This window comes from Zootoca vivipara, chromosome 2 (assembly GCF_963506605.1).
Source record: "Zootoca vivipara chromosome 2, rZooViv1.1, whole genome shotgun sequence".
NCBI lineage: Eukaryota > Metazoa > Chordata > Lepidosauria > Squamata > Lacertidae > Zootoca > Zootoca vivipara.
Window position 1 is genome coordinate 13,351,645 of NC_083277.1, and position 22,448 is coordinate 13,374,092.

At 46.1% G+C, this 22,448-nt stretch overlaps 2 protein-coding genes across 2 annotated transcripts in view; both read left to right on the plus strand.

Annotated features, from left to right (window-relative positions):
- The window catches only part of LOC118081055 (zinc finger protein 709-like), a 30,558-nt gene extending 8,472 nt beyond the window's left edge, over positions 1–22,086 (plus strand). The window contains exon 7 of the mRNA XM_060270829.1: positions 14,150–22,086. Within this exon, the coding sequence (XP_060126812.1) occupies positions 14,150–15,554 (1,405 nt within the window). The 3' untranslated portion in view covers positions 15,555–22,086. The remainder of the gene's footprint in view (positions 1–14,149) is intronic.
- Positions 6,251–22,448, plus strand: part of LOC132591566 (oocyte zinc finger protein XlCOF6-like) — a 28,839-nt gene continuing 12,641 nt past the window's right edge. The window contains exon 1 of the mRNA XM_060270712.1: positions 6,251–6,284. The gene's annotated coding sequence lies outside the window, so the exon portion shown is untranslated. The remainder of the gene's footprint in view (positions 6,285–22,448) is intronic.

Genomic DNA, 22,448 nt, shown 5'->3' on the forward strand with positions numbered 1-22,448 from the left:
CTAGAGACTCCAGATTGCAAATTTGTGGTGCTCCTTACCTCCGCTGTCCTCCTTAACATGTGTAGGATGGTGGTGGTATCAACTGAAGCTCTTCCTGATATCTGCTATACGCACACAGGACATCTGCCAGAAATGCCACAAGTTTTCCTCTGTGAGAAGGTTAAATAAAGGATTCCCCTGTCCTCCTTTGATCATTCAAAGTACAGAATGAGTGCATGCCGGGAGCAAAGAATTGTATCCATGAGGAAGAAAGAGTTCTCTGTTCATTGACCCTCAAAGGTGATTGGGAGCAACAGGAAGCAAATTTGTTTGCTTCAGCCACTCATTTTTCCATGTCGTGTGAATAGGGCACCAGATCTTGACTCATGGGACATTTTTGTCAGTGTCTCACATATATTCCTTGAGACAGTGACACTTATCTACTTCCTGCCCAGTGTTAAACTGAGACTCATAATGGACGAGGTGTTTTTGAAACCATGCTGTGTGGCAGTGTCTCTAGTCAAGGTTTTGTGACCCTCTTAATGGGGCCTTGCGCCCCACAGATTGTCAGTTCTAACACCCCAAAGAAGTCTCGCTCTTCTTCTCAATATTTGAATGCCACTTTGTCCAATGTATATCTTTTGTCTCTGTGTGTGTATCCTGCCGACCAATCTATATCACCTGTGGTCCCATCCCTTCAGCTGTTATTGAATGTGGATCTATCTATTGTAATATGAACATATACTACAAAATAGTTGAAGGTTCGTTATGTTTACATACACTGTTAACGGTTAACTAGGTTGTGATTCCCCCCCCCCCAGTTCTCCCGAGGATCTTCAGTAGAACGCGAAGGCTTCAGAAACTCCTGCTGAACCCTGCTCTTAGGCCGAGTTGGAGTTCTTGTCATGATAGGAGCCGACGTACAGCTTCCAGGTCATGTGGCCATCATGACAAAGCCGCTTCTGGCGAACCAGAGCAGCACATGGAAACGTGTTTACCTTCCCGCTTGGAGCGGTACCTATTTATCTACTTGCACTGAAGTGCTTTCGAACTGCTAGGTTGGCAGGAGCTGGGACAGAGCAATAACTGCCGACCTTCTGATCAGCAAGCCCTAGGCTCTGTGGTTTAACCCACAGCGCCACCTGGGTCTCCAGATGTGTTTTAATCTTATACTGGCAAATATAATATTTTAAACTGTTTTAATTTTGCCTTTTTATTTCAAATGTTTTACCTGTTTTTAACTTTTTAATGGATAACTTTAACATTTCTAGTAAACCGTGTAGATGTTTTGTTACCATCAAGTGGCATATGTTGTTGTTGTTTAGTCGTTTAGTCGTGTCCGACTCTTCGTGACCCCATGGACCATAGCACGCCAGGCACTCCTGTCTTCCACTGCCTCCCGCAGTTTGGTCAAACTCATGTTGGTAGCTTCGAGAACACTGTCCAACCATCTTGTCCTCTGACGTCCCCTTCTCCTAGTGCCCTCAATCTTTCCCAACATCAGGGTCTTTTCCAAGGATTCTTCTCTTCTCATGAGGTGGCCAAAGTATTGGAGCCTCAGCTTCACGATCTGTCCTTCCAGGGAGCACTCAGGGCTGATTTCCCTAAGAATGGATAGGTTTGATCTTCTTGCAGTCCATGGGACTCTCAAGAGTCTCCTCCAGCACCATAATTCAAAAGCATCAATTCTTCGGCGATCAGCCTTCTTTATGGTCCAGCTCTCACTTCCATACATCACTACTGGGAAAACCATAGCTTTAACTATACGGACCTTTGTCGGCAAGGTGATGTCTCTGCTTTTTAAGATGCTGTCTAGGTTTGTCATTGCTTTTCTCCCAAGAAGCAGGTGTCTTTTAATTTCGTGACTGCTGTCACCATCTGCAGTGATCAAGGAGCCCAAGAAGGTAAAATCTCTCACTGCCTCCATTTCTTCCCCTTCTATTTGCCAGGAGGTGATGGGACCAGTGGCCATGATCTTGGTTTTTTTGATGTTGAGCTTCAGACCATAATTTGCGCTCTCCTCTTTCACCCTCATTAAAAGGTTCTTTAATTCCTCCTCGCTTTCTGCCATCAAGGTTGTGTCATCTGCATATCTGAGGTTGTTGATATTTCTTCCGGCAATCTTAATTCCGGCTTGGGATTCATCTAGTCCAGCCTTTCGCATGATGAATTCTGCATATAAGTTAAATAAGCAGGGAGACAATATACAACCTTGTCGTACTCCTTTCCCAATTTTGAACCACTCAGTTGTTCCATATCCAGTTCTAACTGTAGCTTCTTGTCCCACATAGAGATTTCTCAGGAGACAGATGAGGTGATCAGGCACTCCCATTTCTTTAAGAACTTGCCATAGTTTGCTGTGGTCGACACAGTCAAAGGCTTTTGCATAGTCAATGAAGCAGAAGTAGACGTTTTTCTGGAACTCTCTAGCTTTCTCCATAATCCAGCGCATGTTTGCTATTTGGTCTCTGGTTCCTCTGCCCTTTCGAAATCCAGCTTGCACTTCTGGGAGTTCTCGGTCCACATACTGCCTAAGCCTGCCTTGTAGAATTTTAAGCATAACCTTGCTAGCGTGTGAAATGAGCGCAATTGTGCGGTAGTTGGAGCATTCTTTGGCACTGCCCTTCTTTGGAATTGGGATGTAGACTGATCTTCTCCAATCCTCTGGCCATTGCTGAGTTTTCCAAACTTGTTGGCATATTGGGTATAGCACCTTAACGGCATCATCTTTTAAAATTTTAAATAGTTCAGCTGGAATATCATCACTTCCACTGGCCTTGTTATTAGCAGTGCTTTCTAAGGCCCATTTGACTTCACTCTCCAAGATGTCTGGCTCAAGGTCAGCAACCACACTACCTGGGGTGTACGAAACCTCCATGTCTTTCTGGTATAATTCCTCTGTGTATTCTTGCCACCTCTTCTTGATGTCTTCTGCTTCTGTTAGGTCCTTACCACTTTTGTCCTTGATTATGGTAATCTTTGTACGAAATGTTCCTTTCATATCTCCAATTTTCTTGAACAGATCTCTGGTTTTCCCCATTCTATTGTTTTCCTCTATTTCTTTGCATTGCTCATTTAAGAAGACCCTCTTGTCTCTCCTTGCTGTTTTTTGGAAATCTGCATTCAGTTTCCTGTATCTTTCCCTATCTCCCTTGCATTTTGCTTGCCTCCTCTCCTCCGCTATTTGTAAGGCCTCGTTGGACAGCCATTTTGCTTTCTTGCATTTCCTTTTCCTTGGGATGGTTTTCGTTGCTGCCTCCTGTATAATGTTACGAGCCTCCATCCATAGTTCTTCAGGCACTCTGTCCACCAAATCTAAATCCTTAAACCTGTTCCTCACTTCCACTGTGTATTCATAAGGGATTTGATTCAGATTGTATCTTACTGGCCCAGTGGTTTTTCCTACTTTCTTCAGTTTAAGCTGGAATTTTGCTATAAGAAGCTGATGATCTGAGTTACAGTCAGCTCCAGGTCTTGTTTTTGCTGACTGTATAGAGCTTCTCCATCTTTGGCTGCAGAGAATATAATCAATCTGATTTCGATGCTGTCCATTTGGTGATATCCATGTGTAGAGTCGTCTCTTGTGTTGTTGGAAGAGAGTGTTTGTGATGACCAGCTTGTTCTCTTGACAGAACTCTATTAGCCTTTGCCCTGCTTCATTTTGAACTCCAAGGCCAAACTTGCCAGTTGTTCCTTTTATCTCTTGATTCCCTACTTTAGCATTCCAATCCCCTGTAATGAGAAGAACATCCTTCTTTGGTGTCATTTCTAGAAGGTGTTGTAGGTCTTCATAGAATTGGTCAATTTCACTTTCTTCAGCTCCGGTAGTTGGTGCATAAACTTGGATTACTGTGATGTTAAAAGGTCTGCCTTGGATTCGTATCGAGATCATTCTGTCATTTTTGAGATTGCATCCCATTACAGCTTTTGCCACTCTTTTGTTGACTATGAGGGCCACTCCATTTCTACTACAGGATTCTTGCCCACAGTAGTAGATACGATAGTCACCCGAACTGAATTCGCCCATTCCCTTCCATTTTAGTTCACTGATGCCCAGGATGTCTATATTTATTCTTGTCATCTCATTTTTGACCACATCCAGCTTACCTCCACTCATGGTTCTTACATTCCAGGTTCCTATGCAATATTTTTCTTTACAGCATCGGACTTTCCTTTCGCTTCCAGGCATATCCGCAACTGAGCGTCCTTTCGGCTTTGGCCCAGCCGCTTCATCAGCTCTGAATCTACTTGTACTTGTCCTCCGCTCTTTCTCAGTAGCATGTTGGACGCCTTCCGACCTGAGGGGCTCATCTTCCAGCGTCATAACTTTTATATGCCTGTTGTCTTTGTCCATGGAGTTTTCTTGGCAGGGATACTGGAGTGGCTTGCCAGTTCCTTCTCCAGGTGGATCACGTTTAGTCAAAACTCTCCACTATGACCTGTCCATCTTGGGTGGCCCTGCATGGCATAGCTCATAGCTTCTCTGAGTTATTCAAGCCCCTTCGCCACGACAAGGCATTGATCCATGAAGGGGCAAGTGGCATATAGGCTTTATTAAATAATAATAAATAAAGATCTGCTCCCCCCCCCAATTGTAAGGGTTTTAGAAACCTACTTTTGTATTTTGTTTTTGTGGCACGTTTGCAATTCAGTCATACCTTGGATCCCAAATGCCTTGGTACTCGGACGTTTTGGCTCCTGAACACCACAAACCTGGAAGTGAGTGTCCCGGTTTGTGAATGCTTTTTGGAACCCAAACGTCTGATGAGGCTTCCGTGGCTTCCAATTGGCTGCAGGAACTTCCTGCAGCCAATCAAATGCTGTGCTTTGGTTTCTGAATAAAATTAAATACAGGCAAATCTTTGCTTTTCTTCTTTTCAGCTCAACCGTATGCTATCGTGGCTTCTCTCTGCTTTGCTCAGCCTCTCCAGGGAGCAACAACAGCGATCCTGAAGGAAAAACAAGTTTTAAAAAGAAATTGGGAGAAATTGTACACTCTCTGAGGCTTTACTTCAGAAGTGTCTAATCTTCAGCCCTGAACCACAGCTTACATCATCCCTGACCATTGGCCATGCTTGGTTGGGGCAGATGGAGATTTTGATGCTGCAACATCTGGAGGGCCAAAGCTTCCCCCATCTTATAATCTACTTGACTGGAAGCACAAATTGGTCACTGAAACCGGCATGCCCAAACAGATGAGCTATGTTTGACTGTTAAAGACATCATTTTCTGCTTTGCAAGTGTACCACAGTGGGTTTCCATGTTAAAATCAAATAACAGAATTGAGGTCAGTTCAGTTTCCTTTAACCAAAAGCTTCCCCGCTTGCTGGCTGATCTGCTCGCTCAGCCTTTCCCCATAACGGTGACAAGTTGGATTTTAAGTAGATGCCACATTCGGGATATATTCATGGTTCCAGACATTCCATAACATTCTGCATTCCACCCCCCAAAACATTTAGCAAGGACAAATCTGCACCATACTTTCTTATACCACTTTTAACAATTGTGGCTTCCCCCTGAAGAAGCGTAGTTTGTTAAGAGTGCCTTGAGTTGTTAGGAGATATCAGACCCGTCTTTATTGGGCTTACTGGTGCGTTGAGCCAGGACGCTGGCCTCTCAGGGGCACCCCAGCGCGTGGGGGAGCAGCCTGCGCGGCTTTGCCGGCGGCCTCCCCTTTCCCTGCGCACCCGCCAGCTGTAACCCCATCAACCATATGGCTGGCAGGTGTGCAGCCTGGTTAAATGAAACCGAACTGACCTCAATTCTGTTATTTGATTTTAACATGGGAACCGACTGTGGTATACTTGCGTGAGGAGAGCGATCCCCGCAGAGGCTTAGGATGGAAGCTGCGCCTCGCCAACTATATGGCTGGCAGGCGTGCAGCTTCCTTACCAAGCCTCCGCGGGAGGAGAGGGATCCCGCAGGGGTTTGGGAAAAGGTCAACAACTCTGGGAAATGGGGGGGGGGGGCGCCAGAGGGATCTTTGGCTTTGCACCACGGCGCTTCATATGCTTAAGATTGCCCTGGTTTTTTTGGGGGGGTCTCTTTCCCTGCCGTCTCCGGAGATCGAACCTGGGACCGTCTCAGGATAGAAACACAATAACGGACCTTGTTTGAAAGGAGGAGAATTTGTGTGTTCTGGGAGGGAGGCGTCGCTCATTCCTATCCATTGGGTCAGTGAGCTCTGCTTCCTAGAGAGGCAGGAAGGTTTGGAGTGGGGAGGGGAGAGCCAAGGTTGGAGGGGGAGGGGCCTCCATCCACATTCCCGGACGAGGAGCAGGTCCGCAGAGGAGGAAGAAAAAGAGGTGCAAAAATATATCTATATATTGTGGGAGGGGGGAGAGAAGGATGCGCTTTTTCTCCCCCTGAATCTGCAAACAGGGCAGCTGGGAAGGGAGGGCAGGGTTTGGGGCGAGGTGGGGGGATGAAAGGAAAGTAGGGGAATGCTCCTCCTCCCCCTTCTTTCTGTGGAACAGGCGAGCGGGGGCGCCTCGCATCAGTGGAGAGCCCCCAGCCCTTTATATTACAGGAAAGGAAATCGGAATAGAATAGCGAGCAAAGGAGGGGGGAAGGACTTTGCAGTCCCCCATCCGCTTGAGAGTCAAGAGATGCTCAGCTGCCCTGCCCCCACCCCACCCCCGCGCTTCCTTGGGAATGAAATGGGAGGCCCACCAAGGGCCGAGACTTGAACCGAGACCCCAATTCCGCGCGCCCCTATCTGCGAGTTCCGTGTTCTCCCTGGCAGGAATCCCTTGGGCGCCGCGATCCTGGCTCCGCGCAGGTGCGGAGGCGTGCCTTGATGGGTCTCCTTTGTGTCGAGAATCAAAGAGAGGGAAGGAGTCCGTGGAAGGGTTAAAGGAGGCAAGAGAGGCCTGGATAGAGACCCCCCCCCCCGTCTCCCTCCCCTTCCTCATCTGGCGAGGCCCCTCCGGATGGAGAGGTGGGAGCTCTTGGGAGGAATATGCCAAGAAGGGTGAGCCGTCCAGGGGGGCCTCTGGGCAAAGGGGACCCTCAGGGGCGGAGGGAGGAGGGCAGAGGAAGTTAGGGGGTTGAGGGAGGGAGGGAGGGAAGCATCCCTGGGACAGGAATCGAAGCCATCTTGGAGAAAGAGAGACTTGGGGGCTGCCTGCCTTGACTTCTTCCTCCTGCCCAGGAATCTGCCATGACTTCAAGTCGACCAGGGAGAGATCTCTGAACAAGAGGCCTGATCCACCCACCCTCTCCTCCCTTGAAGCTCAGTCCTTGCCCTGCCATAAGTCCCAGATCAGCAGCTTCATGGGGCGCTGGGGGCTGTTATAGCGAGTCCAACCATTAGGGGAAAGAGGAAAGGGAGGAAGCCCACTTTATTTCTGCCCTTGTCAACTACAGCCTCTCTCATATGGCTGTGTTTCTGTGAAGAAACATCGAAAGGGTTCCTACCCAGAGATAAGTGTGCCCAACTCTTCTCCATTCCACCAGGTTTCCATTATTGCTACTATTTCAGATCTCTTAAATCTGTGGGATTTAAGGGATTGGGAATATTGTTATAGAAATGGGTGGGGTTCCCCCCCAGGCTGTGTGATTATTACAATTGTTATTTTTATTTATTTACTGAATCTGTTAGTTGCTTTCTCTTGCCCAGGACAGCCCAAAGTGACTTACAACCAGTTGTTGTTGTTGTTGTGTTCCATGGTTACACTCCAAGGTCTTCTTTGTTATGTTTCCTGTATTTTGGAGTGCAGAGAGAAGGCTGTTCTCTGGGCCTGCACCACTGTGAGGGAAACTGAGGCAGCCCCCTCAGGCAGCAGATGCAGAGAGGGGCAAGGAGGGGACAGAGCTGAGTCCCATTTGGCCTGCCCTGATTTATGTTGGCATAACACCACAGGCATTTGGGCTGGCGTGCCCCTCACCTCTGTTCTCCAGTGTAGCCAACTGGAACACGATCCAGGCTCTCGGAACCTGGACACGTTATCTGCAGAATTCATCCAGCGTTAGCGTGGTTGGCAGCAGATAAGACACAGAGAGAAATTCTTGCATATTTACAAGCAGTTTATTCTAGAAGCATATCAGAGCATATGCAGATACGTCTTCCTCCTTCAGCATAGCAAAGTAAAGTGAATACAATACAATAGCACAACAAACGGAATTAGCAGGAAAATCATTGCCTGGCATGTAGGACGCTTGAACCAGTCCCTTCCTGATACACTCTCTTGCACGGTGTACCTTTATCTGCAAGAACCTGGACCTTTGCTTGCAACTTTCTGAAGCTAGCAAATCAAAACATGAAATGTTGTCCTGATACACCTGTACTGGACAAGTCACCTTGACTTTGACATCCTGAAACAGTTGCATCAACCACTCGCAATCTGTGAGCGAGAATGAGAGAGTGTTGAGTTCCGCTGCATAGGAACTCAGACTCACTATTGTTTGCTCTCTGCACATCCAATCAACCAGACAGTGGTTGTACATGTAGCAAACGCCAGAAGAGCTTGTGCCACCTGTGACATCATTTCCGAAATTTGCATCTGCAAAGATCTCAAGACCTCCAATCTTCTGACTCGTGAACCTGAGTCTGTAGTACGTAGTTCCTCGAAGATAGCGACCTATGCGCTGCAGAGCTTGCCAATCCTGAACAGTAGGATTGTTAGCATGCCTGCCAAGCAAATCACAGCTTGCAGCAATGTCAGGTCTTGAACATTTTGCAATGAAGCACAGCTTGCCTAGAACACATCTATACAAAGTAGTGTCAGAAAATGCTTCTGTGTTATCATCTCTCTGATAACCTGGCACCATAGGTGTGTCTATAGGATTTGCATTACCCAAATCCATCCTGTTCAATACCTCTGTAATTTCCTGGGTCTGGTGCACCAGAAAATTACCTTCTTTGTCTTTCTCAACTTCCAGAGAAAGATAGTTGGAAACCTCACTAAGATCCTCCATGGTGAAGTGTTCCTGCAACTGAGCAAGTGTACGCTGGTACAAATCCTTGTGTTTCCAGAAGATAAGCAAATCACTATTAAAACAAAAACAATACAGTTTGTGCTCCCCCCCCTTCCTTGACAGAGAAAGCAACATCTCTGTTAGTGTTTTGTCCCAACACCTGGCACTCTGCTTGAGACCAAACAGGGATTTCTTCAGCTTGCAGACCATCCCCTGTGGTACCTGCACTCCTGCAGGTGGGAGTAAAAACAGCTCCTCCTGCAAAATCCCAATCAAAACATTAGCATCCAAAACAAAATGTGATACGTGCATTTTCTCCTCTGAAGCAATCTTGAACAAAAGCCTTAAGCTCTCATACTTTACATTGGGTGCAATAGTCTCAATGTTGTCTTCGCCTGGAACCTGTGAAAAACCTGTTGCGACCAGTTTGGCTCTGTACCTCAAAATCTTGCCATGTTGGTCAGTTTTGGCCTTAAAGACCCACCTGCTGTCTACCAGCTTCATTCCTGGGACTTTTGGCACTAGTTCCCAGGTCTGATTCCTGCCTAAGGAATCAACCTCTGCTTTCATGGCAGCTAGCCATGGCTGAGCATCTTTAGAGGTCAACTCCTGAACCTCCTTGAAGCTTGCAGGTTCAAAAACCTTTTCTGAGCTACCAAGAACAGCAACAGTAGTCTTAGCAAACTCATCAGCAAATCTCTCAGGCTGTTTGCCTGTTGTGGCCTCTTCAGATCTGTGAACACTACGCTGATCTTCCACACTCATCTCCTCTTTCTCTAGAGAAAAATGGTCAATGGTGAGCAGTGATTCTCCCAATTCAGTGTCAGACTCAACTGCAGGTCTGAGTGAGGTTTCAACACCTTTGTAGCTTGCTGTATCACTTACAACAGCAGCACCACTTCTTCCTCCCACTGAATTAGAACCATCTTGATCCTCATCTGCTGCCTGTGCTGCTTCATCCTCATTTGGAGGTACCTGGAACTTTGAACCATCACCGTCTAGGTGAACCTGGAAAAGTCCCACATTTTCCACCCCCTTGGGATTGACATCACCATCTAGGTGAACCTGGGAAATTCCCATATTTTCCACCCCCTTGGGATTGACATCACCATCTGGGTGAACCGGGGAGATGAGTTCCCAGCTCCCTGACACAAACCACCCTCCCAAGGACTTTTGGGATGTGAGAGATCCTTTTGAATTCGCTTCTCATCCAGGAAAGCATCTAGCTTCTGAGAAGTGAATTCTCCACTGGGATTTGAGCATCTCACTCCAATGGGATTGGAACATACACTCTTGGTGTTCCTTGCCTCATTCACTGAGAGAGTCAGTTGACCGTCTTGGTCATCTGCTGCCTCATTCACTGAAAGTGTCATTTGACCAGCTAGGTCAGCATGAATCACTTCACAGGGTGTGGAAGTCTGTTTGCTGGACAGCTTCCCATTTTCAGCAATTACCTCATTGTGCTCTTCACAAGAATCACAGGGTTTAATCTCCAAACCCTGAACCACTTCAGGCAACTTAGACACCTCTTGCAATCCCAGGTGACCATTGGTGTGATGAAGTTCGTGGACACCATCTGCAAGAAGAAGCTTGTCAGTGTTAGCATCACAAGCAACTTCATCAGATACATTTTCATCCACATCAACATTTACATCGTCAGCATCAAAATCAAAAGGCATCACATATTGATTATTAACTCTTTTAGCATGCAGAAAATCCTCATCGTCTTTCCTGATGAGACAGCTTCCATTTCTGAAAGAAATTCCATACCCTCCTTCAGACAACTGCGAAATGGAAAGCAAATTAACTTTCGCCTTTCGCACAAACAAAACATCACATAACAATAAGTTCAGCGATGCAATGTGAACATGTCCAGTTCCTTGAACTTCAAAAAGTTCTCCACCTGTCTTCACCAGACCGTCCTGTGAAGCAAAGGAAAATAAACAAACTTCTGTCACTGCAAATGTGCCACAAACTGGCCTTGGAGTTTTGGAGAAAAATCACCCCCCTTCTCCGTCCTTTCGGTGTTGTCTCTTTGCACTGTGGGCTCCTCACTCCCCTTCTGCTTCTCTGACTCAGCTGCAGGCTTGTGATTTTCCAACTCCGGAGAAACTGTTTTTGCAAGCATCACATTTTGCTGCTCTGTGGGCTCCTGGTCTTTGTGATTACCAGCTGGCACAGCTATGGGCTGCTGTCCGCCCCCCTTCTGCTGGGCTTCGTCATCTGGGACTGTTGTGTTTACGTCTGGCATTCCGGGAAGACTTAGAAGACTGAACTTCATTCCCACGGGACGCCTGGGACTTCTTAGCATTAGCTTCAAATCTCCCCCTGTTGACCGCACGGGTGTGTGGGATGACGTCATCTCCCCCTGTGGTGTGCAACCTGCACCCCCAGCCATTTCCATTGAAGCATTCTTTGCTTGCTGCACCTCTTATGCAAGTGGTGCCCGCAGCTTCTGCATTCCAGCAATCAGCCCCTCTCTGGAGAAACGGAGAGCTAGAGCTGCCAACCTCACTGTTGCCGCTTTCCCATTTATGGGCTAGCTTCAATGAATCCCATTGCGCTGTGCGCTGTTGCACTCAGCAACATGAATCAATTCAGAAGGACTTAAACTTAAAAGAAGCAATCTTCTGGCAAAAGAATCATTTGACACCCAGCTGTTAGGCTTGGGGTCTGGGGGATGGGCCCTCTCCCCTTCAGCGGCGACGGTGTACAAGACTCCTGTTTGTCACAACCTCTTCTCTGTACACTTCGCCCATTCTCTGTAATTCCCTTCCCTAAGGAAGATTACGTCTTCAGAGCTTTGCAAAGTCTCCATTTTCCCTGCTCTAACTGACTTGGGGAAAATGCTGTTTGCAGCTCTTCTCACTGTCCTCACAGTCACTAATCACTGTGACAGTTTTACTGCCAGCCATAAAACTTCCTCGACTGCACAGATCAAAGTCTCTGCTTGTAAAAAGCCTTTCGCTTTTACATACCTTTGCACTTCTCTCGGTCCGACGTTTCCCAGCATTCTTTAGCTGCATTCGGATCACGCTGCTCTGCTGCCTGGGTCAGAACACCAGCCGGTTCTGCTACCCCCTGGCCGATTTGCCATTCCACTGGGCCCATAACCCGATTGTTGTCATAACACCACAGGCATCTGGGCTGGCGTGCCCCTCACCTCTGTTCTCCAGTGTAGCCAACTGGAACCCGACCCAGGCTCTTGGAACCTGGACACGTTATCTGCAGAGTTCATACAGCGTTAGCGTGGTTGGCAGCAGATAAGACACAGAGAGAAATTCTTGCATATTTACAAGCAGTTTATTCTAGAAGCATATCAGAGCATATACAGATACGTCTTCCTCCTTCAGCATAGCGAAGTAAAGTGAATACAATACATTAGCACAACAAACGGAAATATACATCATGTGACACACTCAACATCTTCTTCCAAGCCTGTTCCTTTTTAAGGTGGAACAGAATCTACTATCAAATCCAAACAATTTAACCCTCTATCTTCTCGTCCAGTGGAAGGTGCTGTCCCATTGCCAGTGTCCTAGACAAAGTGCAGCAGCCTCGGGAAGTAAATGGTGCTGGATTTTTTGGGAATGTGTGCAGTTGGACTGTATCAGGAAGATCTTGGAGATCATGGAAGAAGGAGGAAATGAAATACAGATATTCAGCATTTTCAGAAGAGGGGGAAGAAGGGGAAAGTGTATCCAACTAGATAACACTCCCATCATCCCTGGCCATGGGTCATCCTTGCTTTGGTAGATGGTACTTTGTGTCCAAAATGGGACTTGGGTGGTGCTGTGGTTTAAACCACTGAGCCCTAGGGCTTGCTTATCAGATGGTTGGCGGTTCGAATCCCTGTGATGGGCTGAGCTCCCGTTGCACGGTCACTGCTCCTCCCAACCTAGCAGTTCAAAAGAACATTAAAGCACAAGTAGATAAATAGGTACCACTCCGGCAGGAAGGTAAACGGCATTTCTGTGCGCTGCTCTGGTTTGCCAGAAGCGGCTTACTCATGCTGGCCATATGACCTGGAAGCTGTACGCCAGCTCCCTTGGCCAGTAAAGCGAGATGAGCTCCGCAATCCCAGTGTTGTCCGTGACTGGACCTAATGGTTAGGGGTCCCTTTACCTTTACTTTGTGTCTAATCACAACTGGAGGGTCAGAGATGCCTCACCTCAGCATAGAAGGTTCCTCTAGGGCAGCAAATCTTGGTTCCCCAGATGTTCTTGTACTGCAACTTCCATAAACACTGATCACTGGCCCTGATGGCTAGGAATGATGGGAATTGTAGTCCCACAACATCTGGGGACCCAAGGTAGAGAAAGGCTGCTCTAGGGCTCTGTTATTTGGGAGTTGGTGAAACTGGATCTTAAGGGTTCTTGAGAAATTTCCCAGGGATTATGATTGGTATCTAGACCAATCTATGGTCGTCAACAGGTTTGACACACCTATCAGCCAATCACCTATTCCCACCACCCTTCTGAGTAATACCCCTCCCCACCCTCCCACTATATGTAAGGGTCTGGTGACTTTTGTTTCAGTGTATCTGAAGAAGTGTGCATGCACATGGACGCTCATACCAATGACAAACTTAGCTGGTCTCTAAGGAGATGAGCGCCGCAACCCCAGAGTCTGGCACGACTGCACCTAATGGTCAGAGGTCCCCTTCACCTTTTAAGGAGCTACTGGAAGGAATTTTTCTATTTTATTTTTATCTAGACCCTAACACTATAAATCCAATGTGCCCACACTGGCAGGTGTGGAAGATGATTGTGCAGAGGATGAATAACTTCATGATGAACTTAGGACCCTGATGAATAGTGGGCAGGTTCATGGACTTAGAGCAGCTCCCTTTCCTGTGAGAAACCACTTTTTATAAAAAGTAAACCCCACAATTCAACCGCATTCTAAGATAATGCTGCTTCATTAACGTTTCCTAAGGGTTTGGAAAGGCTGGTGATGTAATCCCATTATTGAACATTATTTCATTTGCCTTTCCTAAAATGTTGGAACATATGGAGGATATGAGATAATGTATAAGATGTTTAAAAAGAGCAGGCGCTAATTGATGTGTGTAAAATTCCTTTATTCTCTTCCTAGAAAACAAATAGGATTTTCTCTCCCCCCCACCCCCATCGAAAAAACACAGTGGAGAAGGCGGTCAAAATTCTGGTGGGCCATGTCCAATGGAAATAACGAAGAAACCATTTAAATACACGGAGTGTGAAAAGAGAGAGGATAAACAATTTGAAAGCATGGAGTGTGGAAAGAGCTTCACTGACAGTGGAAAACTTAGAATTCATCAACGGACTAACATGGGGGAGAAACCATTTAAATGTATGGAGTGTGGACAGAGCTTCAGTCAGAGTGGAGGCCTTAGAAAACATCGACGGAGTCACACGGGGGAGAAACCATTTAAATGTATGGAGTGTAGAAAGAGCTTCAATCAGAGTGGACACCTTAGAATACATCAACGGAGCCACACGGGGGAGAAACCATTTAAATGTATGGAGTGTGGAAAGAGCTTCAGTCGGAGTGGAGCACTTAGAATTCATCAACGGATTCACACGGGGGAGAAACCATTTAAATGTATGGAGTGTGGAAAGAGCTTCAGTCAGAGTGGAGAGCTTAGAACTCATCAACGGATTCACACAGGGGAGAAACCATTTAAATGCATGGAGTGTGGAAAGAGCTTCACTGAGAGTGGAACACTTAGAAAACATCAACGGAGTCACACAGGGGAGAAACCCTTTCAATGCATGGAGTGTGGAAAGAGCTTCACTGACAGTGGAAGCCTTAGAATACATCAACGGAGTCACACGGGGGAGAAACCATATAAATGTATGGAGTGTGGAAAGAGCTTCAGTCAGAGTGGAAGCCTTACAATACATCAACGGAGTCACACGGGGGAGAAACCATTTAAATGTATGGAGTGCGGAAAGAGCTTCAGTCAGAGTGGAGACCTTAGAATACATCAACGGAGTCACACGGGGGAGAAACCATTTAAATGTATGGAGTGTGGAAAGAGCTTCAGTAAGAGTGGAGACCTTAGAAAACATCAATGGTCTCACACACAGGAGAAACCATTTAAATGTATGGAGTGTGGGAAGGGCTTCAGTGAGAGTGGACCACTTAGAAAACATCAACGGTCTCACACGGGGGAGAAACCATTTAAATGTATGGAGTGTGGAAAGAGCTTCAGTGAGAGTGGACAACTTAGAATACATCAACGGAGTCACATGGGGGAGAAACCATTTGAATGCATGGAGTGTGGAAAGAGCTTCACTCACAGTGGAACACTTAGAATTCATCAACGGAGTCACACGGGGGAGAAACCATTTGAATGCATGAAGTGTGGAAAGAGCTTCATTCAGAGTTCAGACCTTAGAAACCATCAACGGACTCACACAGGAGAGAGGCCATTTAAATGTATGGAGTGTGGAAAGAGCTTCAGTCAGAGTGGAGACGTTGGAAAACATCAACGGATTCACACAGGAGAGAAACCATTTAAATGTGTGGAGTGTGGAAAGAGCTTCAGTCAGAGTGGAAACCTTAGAAAACATCAACGGACTCACATGGGGAGAAACTATATAAGTGCCAGGGAAGTGGACTGTGGTTCAGTTAAAGGTGACGTCTTACAAACCATCAAAAGACTCTGAGGGGTAAGAGCTGTAAGAGTGGAAACTCTACAAGCCATGAATTAACTAAAAAATGAGAAATGGTTTAAATAGAAGGAGTGTTGATTCTGCTTTGGTTATTATGGAACACTTTAAAGTGTAGAGCCTCTTTCTCTCCAAGTTGACACTTTATTTCACTTCAATAACAGGAAATCAATCTTAAATGCATGCAGCATATTTGAGCTTCTGTTGTTTGTATGTAACATTGTCTAGACATGTTTTTAAAGTAATGACGGTAACATTTCACAATAGTAAGCATAATATAATATTTAATGTACTGTTAGATAGGGAAGGGAGTGTGTGAGTCTGGAGTGCTTCTGAAATGTTTTATCTGGGAATGGAGAGTTGCACAAAGTGGAGCTGAGATTGGTGGTGTTGCTTTGGAAGCAGAGTTAGATTAATATTATAGGAACAGCAACATATAACATATAACTCCCACTGTTATAATTGCAATAATGGAACCATGAAGACACAGAAAGACGGTAAGCGCATTCTTATATACCCAAGGTAATCTGAAACCCTCATCTATTCTTTTGATTTATAGATATATTCTAGTCGTGTCCGACTCTTCGTGACCCCATGGACCATAGCACGCCAGGCACTCCTGTCTTCCACTGCCTCCCGCAGTTTGGTCAAACTCATGTTCGTAGCTTCGAGAACACTGCCCAACCATCTCATCCTCTGTCGTCCCCTTCTCCTTGTGTCCTCAATCTTTCCCAACATCAGGGTCTTTTCCAGGGAGTCTTCTCTTCTCATGAGGTGGCCAGAGTATTGGAGCCTCAGCTTCACGATCTGTCCTTCCAGTGAGCACTCAGGGCTGATTTCCTTCAGAATGGATAGATTTGATCTTCTTGCAGTCCATGGGACTCTCAAGAGTTTCCTCCAGCACCATAATTCGGCAATCAGCCTTCTTTATGCTCCAGCTCTCACTTCCATACATCACTACTGGGAAAACCATGGCTTTAACTATACGGACCTTTGTAGGCAAGGTGATGTCTCTGCTTTTTAAGATGCTGTCTAGGTTTGTCATTGCTTTTCTCCCAAGAAGCAGGCGTCTTTTAATTTCATGACTGCTGTCACCATCTGCAGGGATCAAGAAAGTAAAATCTCACTGCCTCCATTTCTTCCCCTTCTATTTGCCAGGAGGTGATGGGACCAGTGGCCATGATCTGGGTTTTTTTGATGTTGAGCTTCAGACCATATTTTGCGCACTCCTCTTTCACCCTCATTAAAAGGTTCTTTAATTCCTCCTCACTTTCTGCCATCAAGGTTGTGTCATCTGCATATCTGAGGTTATTGATATTTCTTCCAGCAATCTTAATTCCGGCTTGGGAATCATTCAGTCCAGCCTTTCGCATGATGAATTCTGCATATAAGTTAAATAAGCAGGGAGACAATATACAACCTTGTCTTTCTGCTTTCCCAATTTTGAACCAATCAGTTGTTCCATATCCAGTTCTAACTGTAGCTTCTTGTCCCACATAGAGATTTCTCAGGTGACAGATGAGGTGATCAGGCACTCCCATTCCTTTAAGAACTTGCCATAGTTTGCTGTGGTCGACACAGTCAAAGGCTTTTGCATAATCAATGAAGTAGTAGTAGACGTTTTTCTGGAACTCTCTAGCTTTCTCCATAATCCAGCGCATGTTTGCTATTTGGTCTCTGGTTCCTCTGCCCCTTCGAAATCCAGCTTGCACTTCTGGGAGTTCTCGGTCCACATACTGCCTAAGCCTGCCTTGTAGAATTTTAAGCATAACCTTGCTAGCGTGTGAAATGAGCGCAATTGTGCAGTAGTTGGAGCATTCTTTGGCACTGCCCTTCTTTGGGATTGGGATGTAGACTGATCTTCTCCAATCCTCTGGCCATTGCTGAGTTTTCCAAACTTGCTGGCATATTGGGTGTAGCACCTTAACAGCATCATCTTTTAAAATTTTAAACAGTTCAGCTGGGATATCATCACTTCCACTAGCCTTGTTATTAGCAGTGCTTTCTAAGGCCCATTTGACTTCACTCTCCAGGATGTCTGGCTCAAGGTCAGCAACCACACTTCCTGGGGTGTACAAGACCTCCATGTCTTTCTGGTATAATTCCTCTGTGTATTCTTGCCACCTCTTCTTGATGTCTTCTGCTTCTGTTAGGTCCTTACCACTTTTGTCCTTTATTACGGTAATCTTTGTATGAAATGTTCCTTTCATATCTCCAATTTTCTTGAACAGATCTCTGGTTTTCCCCATTCTATTGTTTTCCTCTATTTCTTTGTATTGCTCGTTTAAGAAGGCCCTCTTGTCTCTCCTTGCTATTTTTTGGAAATCTGCATTCAGTTTCCTGTATCTTTCACTATCTCCCTCGCATTTTGCTTGCCTCCTCTCCCCCGCTATTTGTAAGGCCTCATTGGACAGCCATTTTGCTTTCTTGCATTTCCTTTTCCTTGGGATGGTTTTCATTGGCCTCCTGTATAATGTTACGAGCCTCCATCCATAGTTCTTCAGGCACTCTGTCCACCAAATCTAAATCCTTAAGCCTCTTCCTCACTTCCACTGTGTATTCATAAGGGATTTGATTTAGATTGTATCTTACTGGCCCAGTGGTTTTTCCTACTTTCTTCAGTTTAACCTGGAATTTTGCTATAAGAAGCTGATGATCTGAGCCACAGTCAGCTCCAGGTCTTGTTTTTGCTGACTGTATAGAGCTTCTCCATCTTTGGCTGCAGAGGATATAATCAATCTGATTTTGATGCTGCCCATTTGGTGATATCCATGTGTAGAGTAGTCTCTTGTGTTGTTGGAAAAGAGTGTTTGTGATGACCAGCTTGTTCTCTTGACAGACCTCTATTAGCCTTTGCCCTGCTTCCTTTTGAACTCCAAGGCCAAACTTGCCAGTTGTTCCTTTTATCTCTTGATTCCCTACTTTAGCATTTCAATCCCCTGTAATGAGAAGAACATCCTTCTTTGGTGTCATTTCTAGAAGGTGTTGTAAGTCTTCATAGAACTGGTCAATTTCAGGTTCTTAAGCACCAGTAGTTTTGCATAAACTTGGATTACTGTGATGTTAAAAGGTCTGCCTTGGATTCGTATCGAGATCATTCTGTCATTTTTGAGATTGCATCCCAGAACAGCTTTTGCCACTCTTTTGTTGACTATAAGGGCCACTCCATTTCTTCTACGGGATTCTTGCCTACAGTAGTAGATATGATAGTCACCCGAACTAAATTCGCCCATTCCCTTCCATTTTAGTTCACTGATGCCCAGGATGTCAATATTTATTCTTGCCATCTCATTTTTGACCACATCCAGCTTACCTTTATCCATGGTTCTTACATTCCAGGTTCCTATACAATATTTTTCTTTACAGCATTGGACTTTCCTTTCGCTTCCAGGCATATTCGCAACTGAGCGACCTTTCAGCTTTGGCCCAGCCGCTTCATTAGCTCTGAATCTACTTGTACTTGTCCTCCGCTCTTCCTCAGTAGCATGTTGGACGCCTTCCGACCTGAGGGGCTCATCTTCCAGTGTCATAACTTTTATATGCCTGTTGTCTTTGTCCATGGAGTTTTCTTGGCAGGGATACTGGAGTGGCTTGCCAGTTCCTTCTCCAGGTGGATCACATTTAGTCAAAACTCTCCACTATGACCTGCCCATCTTGGGTGGCCCTGCACGGCATAGCTCATAGCTTCTCTGAGTTATTCAAGCCCCTTCACCACGACAAGGCATTGATCCATGAAGGGGATATTGTGTTATATATATATATATACCGTATATATTGTCTTTATAGATACAGTGGTGCCTCGACTTACAAAGGTAATCCGTTCCGACAGCACCTTCGTAAGTCGGAAAATTTGTAAGTAGAAGCCCCCATAGGAATGCATGGGGGGGGAGAGACGGGAACATTCGTAAGTCGAAGAAACTGCATCTAAAAATTCATAAGTCGAGGAAAACCCATCTAAAGCTGCCCGCAGTTCCCCTTCGGATGTCAATGAATTCGTTAGTGCGCAGCCATTTTTTTCCTTCGGATGTCGAAAATTTCGTAAGTTGAGTCATTCGTAAGTCAAGGTACCACTGTATATATATTTGGTGGCAGGAGAAATTAAAGGGATATTTAGTGGTGTAACCAGGAAAAGCTCTGTTCCTAGCTGCACGTCTTGCATAAGGAGGGAAGGGGGCACAGGGAAGAAGGGGCCGTACCAGAGCATCTCAAAGAAATGTGCTGGTGGGGGCATGGTGACACAAGTTGTGTGTAGAATGCTATCCCCAAAATGACACAGTGGAGAAACAATATGGATGAGTATAATGTGGAAGGAGGTTCAGGCAAGTCCCAAACCAAGAGTGCTAAGGGTCAATTTCCTCCATATCCACCAGCTGCCCCAAGGCAGGAGCCACCTCTGGCCACTTAGGGTGGAAAGCGTCCCCCCACCTTTGAAACTGGACATGCTCCTAGGGCAGTGGTGGGAAACCTTTTAGAGACTGAGTATCCAACCTGCAACGCAAAATCCACTTGTTTATCACAAAGTGCCAGCACGACAATTCTACCTGTATATTCTCAGCCCCCCTGTTTGTTTCACATTTCTTCTTTGGACTACTGCTGTAATAAATAATCCTTCATGAAAAGTTACTGCATTGCATTCTTCATTAAATTATCTTTCCATTGATATGTAATATTATGGTATAACCCAATGCTTTTTTGCTTTAAAAACTTTTTTAGGGGGTATATTTATTTTGACTCAAGAAAATCACCACTGGGGGAAAGGATGAATACAGTTCAAATTGGGGGGAAATAAATACAGCAGTACCTCAGTTTTCGAAAGGCTTAGTTCTCTAACTACTAAGAACCTAAATAAAAAAATTCCTTCCAGTAGCACTTTAGAGACCAACTACCGGTAAGTTTGTCATTGGTATGAGCTTTCGTGTACATGCACACTTCTTCAGATACACTGAAACAGAAGTCCCAAGACCCTTATATATAGTGAGAGGGTGGGGAGGGGTATTACTCAGAAGCGTGGTGGGAATGGGTGATTGGCTGATAGGTGTGGTAAACCTGTTGATGACTGTTCACAACTGCAATTAGTCTTACAGGAAAAAGCAAGGGTGAGATGGCTAAAAATAGCTTTATCGTGTATAATGAAGAATCCAGTGTCTATTCAGACCAGGTCTCTCCATGGTTTTAAGTTGGGTAACAAGTTGCAATTCAGCAACTTCTCTTTCCAGTCTATTTCTGAAATTCTTCTGTAATAAGACAGCTACTTTGAGATCTTGTATAGAATGTCCTGGGATATTGAAGTGCTCTCCTACTGGTTTCTCTGTCTTGTGATTCCTGATGTCAGGATGTTCAGTGTATCTGAAGAATTGTGCATGCACAAGAAAGCTCATACCAATGACAAACTTAGTTGGTCTCTAACTCAAACTTAGTTGTTCTCCCTAAGTTTGTAGGGGACGCAGGTGGCACTGTGGGTTAAACCACAGAGCCTAGGGCACGCCAATCAGAAGGTCTGCAGTTCGAATCCCCGCAACGGGGTGATCTCCCATTGCTCGGTCCCAGCTCCTGCCAGCCTAGCAGTTCGAAACCACATCGAAGTGCAAGTAGATGAATAGGTACCGCTCCGGCGGGAAGGTAAACGCCATTTCTGTGTGCTGCTCTGGTTTGCCAGAAGCAGATTAGTCATGCTGGCCAGATGACCCGGAAGCCATACGCCAGCTCCCTTGGCCAGTAAAGTGAGATGAGCTCCGCAACCGCAGAGTCGTCCGCAACTGGACCTAACGGTCAGGGGTCCCTTTATCTAAGGTGCTACTGGAAAGATTTTATTTTGTTTCAGTTACCTCAGACCAACACGGCTACATACTTGGATCCTGAATACTTCAAACTCAGAAATGAGTTTTGGAACTTTTTTTAGAAGCCAAACGTGCTCTGTTCTGAGTATAACTTCCGTTTTGGGTGCCATACTTCCGTTTTCCTTGCGAGGGAAGGCAGGCCGGGCAGCAAGTAGGAGTGGGATCAGGCTACTCCAGGCAGCGTTGCTCCTTGCATGGGAACAGGAGCTGGATCGGGGCTGCTCAACTTGGGAGGTGCAGGCTCCATCACACTTTCCATTGAGGGGCTCGCGGCTGCACTCCCCTCAAGGGAGAAGTTTAAAGGAGCCCCCACCTCTGCATCAGATCCCCTGCAACCCCATGAAGGCAGCCAGGCTGAATAGTTGCTGGGGTTGGGGAAGGTGGAGGCAGCCCAGAAGCTGCATCTGAGAGCCCCTGCACCACTTGAAGGCAGCCAGGCCTCCATGTCTGAGAAATCCCCGCCCTACTCCTGAACAAGGCTGCCTTCCAACAGTTATGTACTGTAATTCTTTCTCTCTTTGACATGTGAAATTGAGAGGGGGTGTTCCATGGGGAGCGTGCCACTACTGAGAAGGCCTCTGCCTGGTCCCCTGTAAATGTGAGGGAACTGCCAGAAGACCCTCGGAAGTGGACCTCTCCAGGCGAGAGCAGACTCAGGACTTGCATGCCAAGCCAGGTTTTTCACCTTTCACTTGCTCCACACACACACCACAATTTTTGCCGCTCCACTTGCGTTGATTCGTGGGCGCTTGGCGCGCCTTCTCATTCATATACGCTCGGCTCATTCATTGATTGCCGCCAAAAAAAAAAAACCACCCCGCGAGGGCCCAGGGAAAGGCGTGGCTTCAGGCCCCCGCCACTATTTATTGGCGCCTGGAGCAACATTAGAATTATCCTGCTTTTTCTTTCGCACGAGTGGGTCGTGCGGCTGCTTCCTCCGCAACCACAGTTTCGGCATCCCTGGACGCTGGCCATTCTCTGCTCTCTCTTCACCACCACACAATCCCGTGTCGAAATAAGTACCGGAATTGGCAGCACGCAACGTTTGGGCAGG